This window comes from Montipora capricornis, chromosome 6 (assembly GCF_036669925.1).
Source record: "Montipora capricornis isolate CH-2021 chromosome 6, ASM3666992v2, whole genome shotgun sequence".
NCBI lineage: Eukaryota > Metazoa > Cnidaria > Anthozoa > Scleractinia > Acroporidae > Montipora > Montipora capricornis.
In genome coordinates, this window is record NC_090888.1 from 42,647,981 (window position 1) to 42,661,445 (window position 13,465).

General features: G+C 39.7%; 1 protein-coding gene across 1 annotated transcript in view; it reads left to right on the forward strand.

Moving 5' to 3' along the window:
* The window catches only part of LOC138052176 (intermembrane lipid transfer protein VPS13D-like), a 132,482-nt gene that overhangs the window by 67,237 nt on the left and 51,780 nt on the right, over positions 1–13,465 (forward strand). Inside the window, exons 33-43 of the mRNA XM_068898550.1 lie at positions 29–107; positions 667–824; positions 1,145–1,391; positions 2,819–3,058; positions 3,650–3,777; positions 5,236–5,334; positions 7,306–7,536; positions 9,591–9,747; positions 10,496–10,683; positions 11,258–11,339; positions 12,725–12,842. Coding sequence (XP_068754651.1) covers positions 29–107; positions 667–824; positions 1,145–1,391; positions 2,819–3,058; positions 3,650–3,777; positions 5,236–5,334; positions 7,306–7,536; positions 9,591–9,747; positions 10,496–10,683; positions 11,258–11,339; positions 12,725–12,842 — 1,727 coding nt within the window. The remainder of the gene's footprint in view (positions 1–28; positions 108–666; positions 825–1,144; positions 1,392–2,818; positions 3,059–3,649; positions 3,778–5,235; positions 5,335–7,305; positions 7,537–9,590; positions 9,748–10,495; positions 10,684–11,257; positions 11,340–12,724; positions 12,843–13,465) is intronic.

Genomic DNA, 13,465 nt, shown 5'->3' on the forward strand with positions numbered 1-13,465 from the left:
AAATGTGTATAATACTCGTGCATTGCAGGGTTTGAAATTGCTAAAGGAGAAATGTAGATTGAACCTGACCGTCGAACGCAACTTGGACTGGGCATTTAGTAGAGCTGGTAAGCATTGCTTCATGTATTGACCACAGATCTCAGATAATAGGTTTTTTTTTTCAATAAATTCAGCTTGTCGTCAAAGCTTGCGGGAATGAAACAAAGGGAATTTATCCCTTGGTTTCTTTGTATCGTTTTAATTTTAAGCCATTGGTAGATGGAATCTTTCGGTGCATTGTTTTGTATGACAGTAGTTAAAGTCTGCGGCGATTCCGCAAATAGGGCTACAGTGATATAAAATTATATTTAAAAATAAGGAAAGTGACTTAAATAAAAGGAAGAAGCCATTTAGCCACGTGTCGTACATTTAAGAAAAATGCTTCTTTTTGGACTGACAATTCATTTCCATTTTTTTCTATCGCGAGCAACGGAAGTTTGCCATTTAAATAATTTCAGGGATACGGTATAGTTCGGAAAAACAAATAGTTAAAATTGTTGGAGGGTCTCTATATTAAACGATTTCCATTTAATATCAAAAGCGATAGCTTTTTTGTATAAACACAAAGTTGAAGCACAAGAAAGTGATGCTCAATTTCACTTGCCCTTCTTCTTCTTCATGTTTTAGTCCCAGACTTCAATTTTGCTGGCCGTTTGTCTTCAGTTTGTGCATCGTTGGATTATTCTCAATATTGTTTCATTCTTGGGATGCTTGGAGAAAACTTGGGTGAGCCACTTGAGGAATTTGAGAGACCATCCTCAGTCATCCAAGATCCTCTGGGAAAGGTAAATCGTTTGACTTCGTTTTTCCTTCCTCAGCTTCAGATATTGTCTCGTTACCTAATACACATGATGTGAATTTGCTGAATGCCCGGAGAAAAACCGTCCTAGTAACATTGAGATTGACTGAAACTCAGCCCGTATAAGAACTTAGGATGCGATCCCGCGAGTCCGAAGAGGTGGGAAGCACGTGGGAAGCACGTGGGAAGCACGAGTCTTACCACAGGGCCATCCTTACTCCCCCTCTGCTCTGGTACCTTCATTTTAGAACCTGCCGTGACGTACTTTTGTTTGACTGACCAAGTGATAACATTTATTCCTTGAAGCCCCCAGAGACAGAGGAAGTGTGGACAAGTTTGCGAATGAGGATTGATCTTGTCAATGTGAGCGTGGAATTGCTTCCTGTTCAACTGTTTGAGCGCCCAGAGCAGAGTGGCGACCTGAGCCACCTGCCCTCCCTGGCCAAGGTAGACTTCATTAAATCCAAGTTTGAGTTCGAGTCATTTTCTGATTGGTCAAAGACAATTGATCTGGTGTCCCAGGAGGTCATCTTTGAAGATACCCGACAGAAAGGTAATCAACTTCATGTCTTCATAACATGCTGTGTTTAGTAATATTGTGGCACTTGCGAGCGTGATTACGTTCGTAATTTTCTTCTGTACATTCACTGTAATAAAAAGGCTTTTTCGTTGTTCCTCTCAGCCAATTTTCTTCAAATTGAATTCAAGAGTGAAATTGCTGTGATGGTATTAAACTTTCTCTCCTAATGAGGGGGGGGGTTGCCCTGAAAAGAAAATCCAGGCTTTTGAGTATCTGTACATGTATTTTGTCTGCTGTGGCTTATGTGGCCTTATTGTGAGTGGGTTCCAAAAAAATTTATGGAAAAAAAAAAGATTGTGAGGTGCGACCTACACTTGTAACTTTTTATCAATGGTATTTAATTTCAGTGCTTATAAAACTTTTTGATGAATTTGCCATTTGCATCTTGCAATTTATGTATCACAATCTCTGCTTGTTCCTAAGCGCCCATTATTTTGTATACTTCTCAGTAGAGTGGGACTGTTGAGGTAAAGGCTGTCAATCTGAAACGAAAAGAAATATTTAATACTTTAGTACTGCCACGACCTCGGGCCAATATTCCCCAGTACGGCCCTCGCGCTCGGTTAGTAAGCGGTTATTATTATATCTCTCAGATAGTACGTGCATTATGATTGGCTAAATTAGCGGGCCGTATTGTACATTAGGCCAGCTAAATTTGAAATTTTGATAGAACTTTCTCTAGCAAGTTTTTCATGAGTTTTTAAACTTGTAAAACTGTTTGAATCTTGCAAGCAACTGTTTTTTCAAAAAGCGAAGAAGATTTATTCGTTGTTCGGGTTTTGGCGCCGCAATCGTTGTGGCAGTTGAACCTCCTTCCGCTCGACTTCAACTAGTTTCCTCTTCCGCGCACCTGATAACCTCAAAGATATAATGAATATCTTAGTAATCTTTTTTTCTCGGTCGGTGCTGAAAATTACGGATCCGATCGTTCCGTAACTTACATTAAGAACTTCGAACTCGGTTAGTAAGGGGTACCGCGCACCGGTGGCTCAGTTGGTTGAGCACCGGGCTGTCACGCGGGAGGTCGTGAGTTCAACTCCGGCCGGACCAACACTCAGGGTCTTTAAATAACTGAGGAGAAAGTGCTGCCTTTGTAATTACATCTGCAAATGGTTAGACTCTCTAGTCTTCTCGGATAAGGACGATAAGCCAGAGGTCCCGTCTCACAACCCTTCAATGTTCATAATCCTGTGGGACGTAAAAGAACCCACACACTTGTCGCAAAGAGCAGGGCATGTAGTTCCCGGTGTTGTGGTCTGTCTTCTGTGGTGTATCATGGTTGGGAGGGTAAATGCTCGGAGATATTAGCTACACCAACCTACTCTAAAAATCCGAGGGTAAATAAAAATGTAGGATATAATATGATGATGTTTTATTACTATTGTTTCCGGTGCTGCAAGGTGTGGATCTGGACGATTTGGAGTCGTGTATCTTCACTGAAGTTCTATTACCAAGACGATCACAAGCGGAATCAGCCCAAGAATATGAAGAGTGTCTCCAGTTTGAAGTTCATTACAGAGACACAACCAAGAAGACTCTGTTGACTTTCCTTTTCAATCACAGTCGCATCATGCTCATTACAGACTACCTTCTAGATTTGTACAACTTTATCATGTGTCAGATGTTTAAGCCCAACACAGGTACGCCAATGGACTGGTTACCTTCGTGATATTCATTCGAATGAAACTCGCTAACAGGACGTTGAACCAAGGTTTTAGGTGATTTTTGAAGAGTACGTGATAGACGCGACGTGAACGGGAGATAACGTTTGGCTTTTGATATCAATCCATAGGTGTACTATGGGTAAATTCCTTACAGTTATCGAATTTCCGATTTTGTTTCTGACTTTTGGAATAAGAGTGTGATGAAATATGATAATAAATGGTCTGTCTTTCTTATTAATTGAATTATCGATTTTACTCACAATTTGACGATAAACAACGGCGATAAGAGATTTTTTAATAACATTAAGAAAGTTAGAAAACGACGACGACGTTTCGACGTTCAACTAACGTCATTCTCTAGTCAAAAAGTGAGACTTGGTAAGAATGTTAAATACTAGATAAAAACAATCGTTGATTAAAAACGGATAAAAGTGTTAAGAATGTTATTTTAAACAAAACGTTTTCACGGGTGGAATCGGCCTGGGTGTTGGAGATTAAAAAGACAATAGTTGCTTTTATGAAATAGGTGTGACCAGTATCACGTTTTTTTTTTTTTTACAATTCCAGATTCATCTCCAAAAGAAGAGATGCCACTTCATACCCAAGAAGATCCCAGTCCAATCAAGATATATGAAACTCCGCCACCATCTGCATCAGGAGTAGCGAGCAGATGCGAAGTACCACCACAGCCTCAGGTTTTTTGAAGAATTGTGCCTTAGTTTTGTTTCATAAATTGGTTTGAAGTCGTAAAATCAATTTCAGTGTAATTACTTTGGCTTGTCAGGATCGGCAGATCTCTCGTTACGAAGCGCGTTGGCGCACTTTCAGCCATAAATATACGTTTTTTGCACGTTTTTTGATGCACAACCTATTTTGATATCCAACGCGAAGTGTCCTTTTACGTCTAAGCATTTACTACCTATTTCTAGAAATAGAGAGCTTTAGATTCTTGGACGAGAACGACTACGAGTACCAAATTTTCTCATAGAACAACAGCAAGCAAGCGCAAACCAGCGTCATTTTGGCGGGAAAAACGTTTTACCGTCGTCATTTCAGTACGAGGTTTTGCAAAAATGTCGTCGTGTCAAAACAAGTCAACAACACGGTAGCAGTTTTGGCATTTTTTGATCAGCAAAAAGGCCCACGTAACAGCAGTAAGAATAACTGAGCAACCTATACTGCTAACACAGAGTAAGATTAATCGTACGGGTTATAAATCTTCTTAGTATTTTCGCTAAAAACAAACAGTTAAAACTTGTACTCGTTCTCGTCCTCGTCCTAGAATGTAAAGGTCCCTAATAAGGTCATTGTATGGGCCAGCGTTATGTTTTTTGTGGGGGTAAGTTCAACTGGTTATCCTAACTTGAGGAGTAGAGTTAAGGGGACACTTTCGTGACATTCATTTTCTGAATCATTTCCGGAAGCGAGTGATGTTGAAGTTGGAGAGAAGAGCGAGGGTCCACTCTTTGATGGTTATCAAAATCTTTGTGCATTACAATACAATTTGGGGACGTAAGTGAGAATAGGTGCACCATAACGCAAGGCAAATATGGGTAAACTTGCAAACAAGTCAAATTTTTTGCCTTTAATCAACTGAGAAAGTGGCATGCGATTTTTTTGACCAATCAATCACTCAATCATTTTTTTAACCAATCATCAGTCATAGAGCATGGCAATTCATAAAGGAAAAGCAATATCACGATATGGTTTCGTTTGATCGCAAGTGATGTACCGGTAGTTGGAAGCGAAATGAAAGAATTGCTTTCAAATCCTAGGTTCAATACTCATTCGATTGTAGCGCCATACTCTCCTGATTACAACAGTCACTCTCTCTCTAGCCTTAGCTTAGAGACTGACTGAGAAGGCTGGTGTCCCAAAACCTCGACAATGGCAATGCGAATACTTTTTTAGCACTTTGACTCGATAGGTAATTTACTAAAGTACGCAAAACAAGAGCTTTCAAACGCGTTGTTTTCGGTATTGACGTTTCATCAAGAGAGACCTCTTGCTTTTGATGTCTTGGATGTTAACAGTTTTGATTAAGTTCGCTCCGAAGGAAGGGTTTTTTTTTCCAGGTCTTTCCTGTTCTCATGAATGTCTTTGCTTTTTCACCCGGCGGTTTTTATCGACATTTCGTCATCTCTTTGTCTCAGGCCAAAAAAACGTTCGAGATGAAGCTGAATATTTCAGGAACGGAGCTTGTTGTTTTAGAGAACGTGAAGACGTTGGACACGCATGCTGTTGTCCTGAAGGTTTGTAACTGAAAATGGGAGACGATTTTTGAGTCCATATTAATTAACGCAGTCAATCTCACTGTTTTGATTGGCTAAATCCTGTTGTAAAAAAACCTTCCCAGAAAAGTGTTACCTTATTCGAGACATATGGAAGTACAGGGGGACATACATTGTACTCATCCACTGAATAGTATTAATAGGGAATACTTTTCGTTCGAGATGAAATAATATAATTATGGGATTTTATTGGCTCTTTAATTTTCGCAAGATCGCCTATACAAGTGTTGCCTTTTTCTGGGCCAGTAGTAGTACGGGAGGAGACGAGGTCTTCTTGTCTACTAAATGCCAACGTCAAGGAAAAATACATTTTCGTTTGAGATGAAATATGAGGTTTAAATGGCTTTTCAATGCACGCGAAATTGAAACAAAAGTGAAGTCGAAGTGCCGCAGCAGTGGTATTGGAAGTTTTATTATCAGTGGCACAAGAGTGGAAGGGTTTGTGGTCATCTTAATTAAGGACGGTACCTTCTAATTCAAAGGTATTTGCGGGGTTTACTGAATATGCGGGAAAAGCAGATCTTAACAAGTGATATTGAGATCCAAAAAGAAAATTAGGGGTAACCAAGCATTTTTCGACGATATTTATTCAACAATATTTGTAAAAAGCTATGAAATACAAAACAATGTATGGCGTTCTTTTCCAAATTGAAACTTAATTACCTCTGAAAAATGCATGGTTACCCCCAATTTTCATTTTTGGATACCAAGAGCACTTGCTAAGTTCTGCTTTCTCCGAATACTTTTGAGCCGCGCAAAAATATTCCTGTGTTAATAAGCACCGCCGATAGGAAATCCGAGTGTCTCGAGATGCGCAGAACGTATGCGCAGTAACAATAGTAGGCACCGTCCTTAAAGTGGTACTATGACGAAAATCGCATCTTTCCTATCTAAGCCATTTTGAAACATAAACAAGTAGTCTGTGTGATAAGAAAAATGCTGTTTAGTTTTTTCAAATATCTCTTTTCGTTCCAGAGATATTCGAGTTTTTAAAATATGCAAATTAGCCAAGTGATGACGTCATACACTCAACCAAATTTTGTTCAAATATGATGAAAAGAGATATCTAGGCCAATTTGTATCAGAAATTTTTGATTTTTGGCAGTAAGATTCTACTAAATGTTCTCCACAATATGAGCTTCACAGTTCTGTTACCATGACATCATACTGGGTTCCAGACCTCCCCCATATTATGAGCTTTTCTGGCCACCTTTGGCATTCCATTTTGATATTTGCTAACGGCACTTCATATGCATGATCCAGCAAGCATATAAATATGTTAGCACGACTTTGTGGCCTTGTTTAACATTTTTCAAGCTGAAAATCACTAACATATTGAAATCAAGTGGGTGGGGACTGGAAAAGAGTGAGTTGCCATGGGAACATAATTTTTTGTAGCCATAGGTGTGTTTCCTGTAGAACTATTAGACTACCAAGTTTCAATGGTTTGCGCTGTAAATTGGCCAAGGTAGCTCTATTTATATACTCAATATAGTAATGGGTTGAGTGTATGACGTCATTAGTCATCTCATTTGCATTTTTTACCCATTTTTCAAACTTAAATATCTCAGGAACTAATAAAGATATTTGCAAACGGTAAATGGCGTTTTTGTTCTTTCATGGAATTCTATGTGATACACTCAAAAAATCAAGGGGAAAAAATTTGATCATAGTACCACTTTAAGGCAGTGGATGAGCTATAAAGCCCTTTCAGTGACAGGCAGGGACGAGGCAGCTTCAAAGGGTGCCTGAAGTTGGGGAGCAGTTATGCTGCAACGCAGAGAACACGTGTACCTTCCACCAATGTAACCTTAGCTTGATCTCAGAGCCCGCTTAATGAAAACGTAGGTTGGTTGGTTTGCGGTTAGTAATGAAACTAAAGCTGGAGAACTCAGTCGCAAATTAGAATCGAATCCGACCCTTTGTCCTCAGGTAACATCTGTATTGGCTTGGCGGCCCCACCTTCACACTCAGAAGTGGCTTTCCTGCAGCGTCCAAAGCCTGGAAATGTTCTCATGTGTGTTGTCCTGTGAAGAAGAGACAGCTCTGTCGATCATAGATCCTACATCAGCACTGATTGAACTGAACAATGCCAGGAGACCTAAAGGAAGGAAAACTACGGGGCTTTTAGACATTGCTGAGGAGCTGCTACCCAGCCTGGAGGTGAGTCGAAAAAACTGTGGAGAATTGTCCTCGCTTGCTTTTCGTTTTCTGCTCGTTGCTTATTTGTTTGTTTGTATGTTGTGTGCTTTTTTTCCGTTTTTTTGCCCAATTTCTTAGACATTAAAGTTCCTGTTTCAAATACATTTGATCTACAGATAATGTCATGTTAGTAATCAAATCCTCCCGTAGTTTACCACAATCAACAATTTATTGTTAATTATGGCGAACTCTGTTTTGTTTATTTTTTGTAAAGGAGGTGGTGGCCAAGTCGAAAGCGTATGCTACTTTGGCCGCCACACACATCTTGTATTGTAATGGCGCTCTTCCATGCAATCTTTCTTGTAATGTCTCGCAATTTGTTGCGACAAAGTTCTCACGTTGCAAAGCAAGTTACTTCGTGGGTGTTACACTAGGCATCGTTTCTTGCAACTGGTATCGTTTTCTATGATCAGATGAAATGAAAGGAACATTTGCATTGGCTGGTGCCGCAAACCGTTGTGAAAACAAGTTGCAGGACAGATGTTACTCTACGCAGTGACTGAAAAATTCGTTGCAACATTGCCTGAAGCGTTGCGGAAAGTAGACTCAATTCTATTTTCCGTAACGGTTTCTGCAACTTGTCTCGCAACGCTTTTGGCTGTTATTACATTTGGCAATGTTTCGTGCAACTTGTTTCGCCATGGCATTGCGAGACAAATCGCTCGCAAAATTGCAGCGTATAACAGCGCCTTAATAACTGTAATTTACTTTAGCTGCTGTAGTTATTTATTCCATAGAACCTAACTTTCTTAACATTTTATCAATACACCTCTTTCGGAAATAGTGTGAAGTAAAATAAACCATGAATCATACTCCTTTCCGTTGACGTTAAAAATATGCGAAATTTGTTTATTTTGAATTTACATCAGCCTAATATTCAAGCGAGTCTGAGGCCTGGTTTGTACGTCACATAATCGCTTTATGTGTTCAATGTTTTAATAGACCAAATCGTTTAACTCAGTGTTGTATCCAATTCAGATCTCCCGTGGTTGAGATTCTTTGAGTATTGTATTTGCATTATAATGTAGCATTCACATTTAAAGGGCTTTGCCACGCAAAATGATGTTATTTCATTACACCCAAAATGCCGTCATTTCATTACGCTCAAAATGCCCAAAACGTAGAATGAAACATTGCAATAACCACTTAAAACTGTCGAACAACACAAAACAAATACAGCAAAAGGAAAGAGAATCATGGGTGGACGCGAATGGACAAGATTGCAAACGGAATGCATTTGGGTAAATCTTTAAAAAAAATCGGCCCGACCTTTCTTAAGTTTATGGCAAATAGCCTGGAATCCCTGGGTAAAGGTCGTTTTTGCTCAGAATCATCTTGCTTGTGATGTAACGATAATTTTATCAGTAAAGGAATTCCACATTACCGTTTTCGAGTATTACACTGGTGAGTAACGAAAGATTTCCCTTAAACACCCTAAAATAACGTGACAGAGCCCCTTTAAATGACATGAAAATATATGGAGCGGAAATACCTGGAACGAAATGTTTTATTCCCGAAGGATTTGAATTGGGTACAACATTAAAGTTCACACCTAAACAAAAGGCACCATCTCGAGGCTCTGGGGAATAAACGCATACAAATCCTTTATTTATTCCCCAGAGCCTCGAGAGGATGCCTTTTGTTTAGGATTGAATTTTAATATATCGAAATTGGTCTATTGAAGATCGTTTCAGCAATTCGAAAAACAACATCAACAACCGTAATTCGTCCACTTCCCTCCAAAAACAATGAAGAACTCGGATCTTCCCTAATTCCCGGAATAAGCGTAGAGGCTAAAGAAAGAAGAGTTGTGTGGTTGGTAGCATGGCGTGTAAGTGGAAGCACTGTTTACATCGAAACGAGTTGGTCTCCATCCTTGTTTCCGTTTATACCTCAGGTTTATGGAACGCACAAGCAACTGAATAATGGTCTACTGGTGACACCATTGTGGCCATGCATATCTCTCACCAAGTTCAAATACAGTTGATTAATTAACGCTCTTTCACTGATTTCAGGTAACTGTCCAGGGCCCACTGACCATGCGAGTCTCGTACAATGACTACAAGCTGTACCTAAGCATCTTGGAATCAGTTTCCAAGCAACTGAACAGGGCTATTAAGAGTGAAGTCATCTCAGGTTCGAAAGATGAGATTCCGAAGCACGACTTTGATGGTGAGACGACAGTGTTTTTTAACGGTTATATCAACAATATTAATATGGTGCCTACGTGCCTTGAAAACCCTCGGATTTTGAGAACCATTTCCATTCCCCTTCCGTAAAGTCCGTGGAAATCTTTTTGAAATTCATTTTGCTCCTTAAAGGTGCCTTAACTTCCGCGTAGGTTGTCGAAATCTCAGTCATGATAAATTTACGGAGGAAAAACAGGAAGTGTTTTACCAATTATTCAATATCTGTATGTTTTAATGGTGGTTTTTCATCATTCTGCATGGCATTTTGTTCAATTTTCTTCGTTAAAATACACAATTGAACATGCGTTGCAAAACTGCAACTCATCAGTCACTTAATGCCATAAGCAGCAGTCCTTCTTAGTACTACACTCGCCCAAGCAGTTGCACCTGATCGAGTTATTTCATGATTTTGAGATGAACTGTTTTTAAAGCCAGTTTTACCAAAAAAGGGGTAAATCACTCGAAATTTCAAGGAATCATAATGCTGGTCTTGAAAACACCCCTTAGGCAGATATTGACGACTCCAATCCAGCTTGTCCCATTATTTTAAATGCCATGCCGCCATGCTGGGGTCCCCAAACAAATGGCGGCCTTGCATGTTGGTCTCCTGATCCAATCCTCCGTGAATTGAACTTTATTATTATGCAAATGTTTTCTTTGTTTTCGTTGAAAAACATTGCTGTTGATCACGCGAGTGCAGATTAATAGTTGCATTCTCTTTCATTTTTCAGCCATGTCAGTTAAGCGCCTTCAGGAGCTGGGATTTAAAGAATCAGATTGTATCAAAGCACTTCAAGCCACCTCTGGTCGACTGGAGGCCTCTGCTACGTGGCTGCTTGAGAATGCTACACCAATTCACATTGCGAACACAGTGCAACAACAAGAAGGGCTTCAAGGCTGGCAGTTTGCCGGTTTTGAGGTGAAGGGACTTCACTCCATAGGGAGTTGACTACCTGTTAGAAAGTTTAGAAAGTTTATGTGCATCCGTTGTTTTTACAAACACAAAAGAATCACCTTGAAAAAAAATTGTGAAAACAGTAGACATAAAACAGCCTTTTTCCAGCGTGCTATGAAGTGTTTGAAACTCGTTGGCGTAATAATCTCTTTCCTGACCTTGGGAACTCTTCCTCGTAGTCATGCTTAGAAATTTTGATTCAATAGTAAACACTAATGGCTTTTATCTTTTTGCTTTATTAACCATGTCGTTGGTTCTTTTGAGAGCGTATAATTTATCTATTTGTGATGCATGCAGGAAGTTAATGACAGAAACCTTGAAGTTGGGTGTTTTGACCCACTTCGGCTCCGGCACTATCCACACTTGGCAAGTGAATACTTGCACAACTTTATATCCGTACACTAGTTATTGCCAGTGTATTTTATTTAAGCAAGTAACAAGTATACTTCACTAACCTCATCAGCATATTCAAAAATGTTGTAATGCACGCTATATAGGTGTACGTAAATGGATTGTGTGAATTTGGTTGCTGTCGTAGGTACATGCTGGGACTGTTTGTGTTTGCTTGATTGATGACTGTGGTGATAGCGACATACCGCTTATGGAATTCAGCGCACAGCGTGAGTTGGCTTTTTTTTCTCCAAATTTACATACAATCGTAGAAACTCTTGTTAACTCGAATTTTCGAGTGGCTGGTAAGCGGGTAGGTTCACACTAACATAGTAACTAGTCCTTAAGTACCATTGAGCCCTACTTCAGATGTGAACGAGTTTAAGTTCAGTGTAAGTAGCCTGCTTTGTGGTTATGGGAACGCATTTCCTTCAAAAAAGCCGGAGTGCAGTCTTAAGTCTAGTTCAGACCATCGTTACGAGCTTATCTATGTACTATCAAAGCACATTCCGGAAACGCGGGGGAGCATACTTACTTTGTACATACAACAGTAAACTATATCATAAACTGTACTTTGCTTTTAGTAACAAATTTATATTTTAACAGCCTGTTTAAAATTTTGAAAGATAAAAAGTGCTCTCAAATTATCCGGGAGATTGAATTTAAACAGCAGAATACTTACAAGAATGAAATGAGGGTTAGAAAGATCAGCGCAGGTAGATTAGCAACTTCATCAGTTGCAAGTACTGAAGCCTGAAAAAAGATCAATGAAGCAAGTTATTGGAAACGAGAACTGATAGTCTCCTCGTAGAATCATCTTTCTCGGGTTTGTCATCATTCCGTCATAGTCGAACCATGTAGTAGTTATACCCACTTCACGCAAGTGTAAAACGTGTTTCTTTTGGACTGCTGGGTCGAAGTCCGAAGCATATCTATTCACCTTATTCCAAAATGGCCGGCATTTTAGTAGTCTTTTGTTTGATTGAAAATTGGCCCTCTGGCCTCGTTCAAGGTGAAATATTCTTTTGAATTTTTTGTTTGAAAACCGGCGAATCCAAAAGGGCCAATTTGCAAGGAAACAAAAGAAAATTAAAATAGCGGCGATTTTGGAATAAGGTGTATTATAATGACTTTTACTCGCATACATATTCCGTGAAACATTTTAAGAGTTTCCATCTAATGAACTAGTACAACCTCATCTTCGTATGTTTACGTTAGACGGTGTATTGAAGTCTTGTCACCGGTACTAAAATTTAGAAATTAACCAAGATTGTGGACCGTTTGCCGATTTTTTTTCTGACACACAATCAGTTTGCTGCGTTTTGTGGTTTGCACGCTTCGATCGCAAGGTATTACAAAACTAAAAACAGCTATACCAAACGGTCGATTAGAAATATTTGTCGAAAGCAAGAAGGCTGAAGGATTTCTCAGTGTCAATCGATACGAAGTACACTACTGGCATGGAATTCCACAAAACAGTGAAGGCAGTGGTGCAAGGCGCTCGAAGCTATTAGATCCATAGAGGCATTGCCTTGGTTTGTGGACTCGTGGGAAGGATTTGACAGACTCACTTTTGTACAATTCCTAGTTTTCACAAACGTATTTTCTTCAACAGATTTGCATTTCTGGCATGACCTTCAGTCCACTGGAGATGGAGCAGCTCATTGTACACTGGTCGTACAGTACTACAACAGGAATGTGTCCGACTGGGAGCCTTTTGTTGAACCTTGGAAGTGAGTTATACCATACAATGTAACTTTGCGAACAATAATTTGCGGTCAATGATTGTACATGGGGAATGAGAGAGAAATTCAAGCTGACATTTTTAGCAATAGCGTTACGTTGGAGAGCATTGATTTGATGATTGTTGTATTCACTTTGACGGAGAGCTAATAGCAGCAAATGGCTTTTAGGGATTTCCTTAAGGTCCAGCCCCGGGGGAGGGGGGGGGGCACTTTAGGAATTTCTGGGTGGGGATGTGCCGCTGGGACCCTGGAACCCTTAGCCTATACCAGAGCTAGTTCAGCTGAATTTTGCTACCCTATACTAGAGTAAACTCCCACCGATTTCCGTCTAAATTCCGATTCTTGACAGTTAATAATACCCATAGGTGTTTCATGATAGCCATTTATTGACACTGTTGAGGCTGAGTTACGTAAACTTAAACTTTGCCGATTTGATTGTTTTATATTCTTGAGTCGGAATTTCTGGTTTCCTTAGTCTTGATAAAAGGGAGCTTAAGCAACGACAACGGCGACGGCGACGGCAACGAGAACGTCACAAATTTGCATATTTAGTAGGCAAAGACAATAGCTTTGCACGCCCTGCACGTGCGTTTTTCACTTTTGTCCATTTC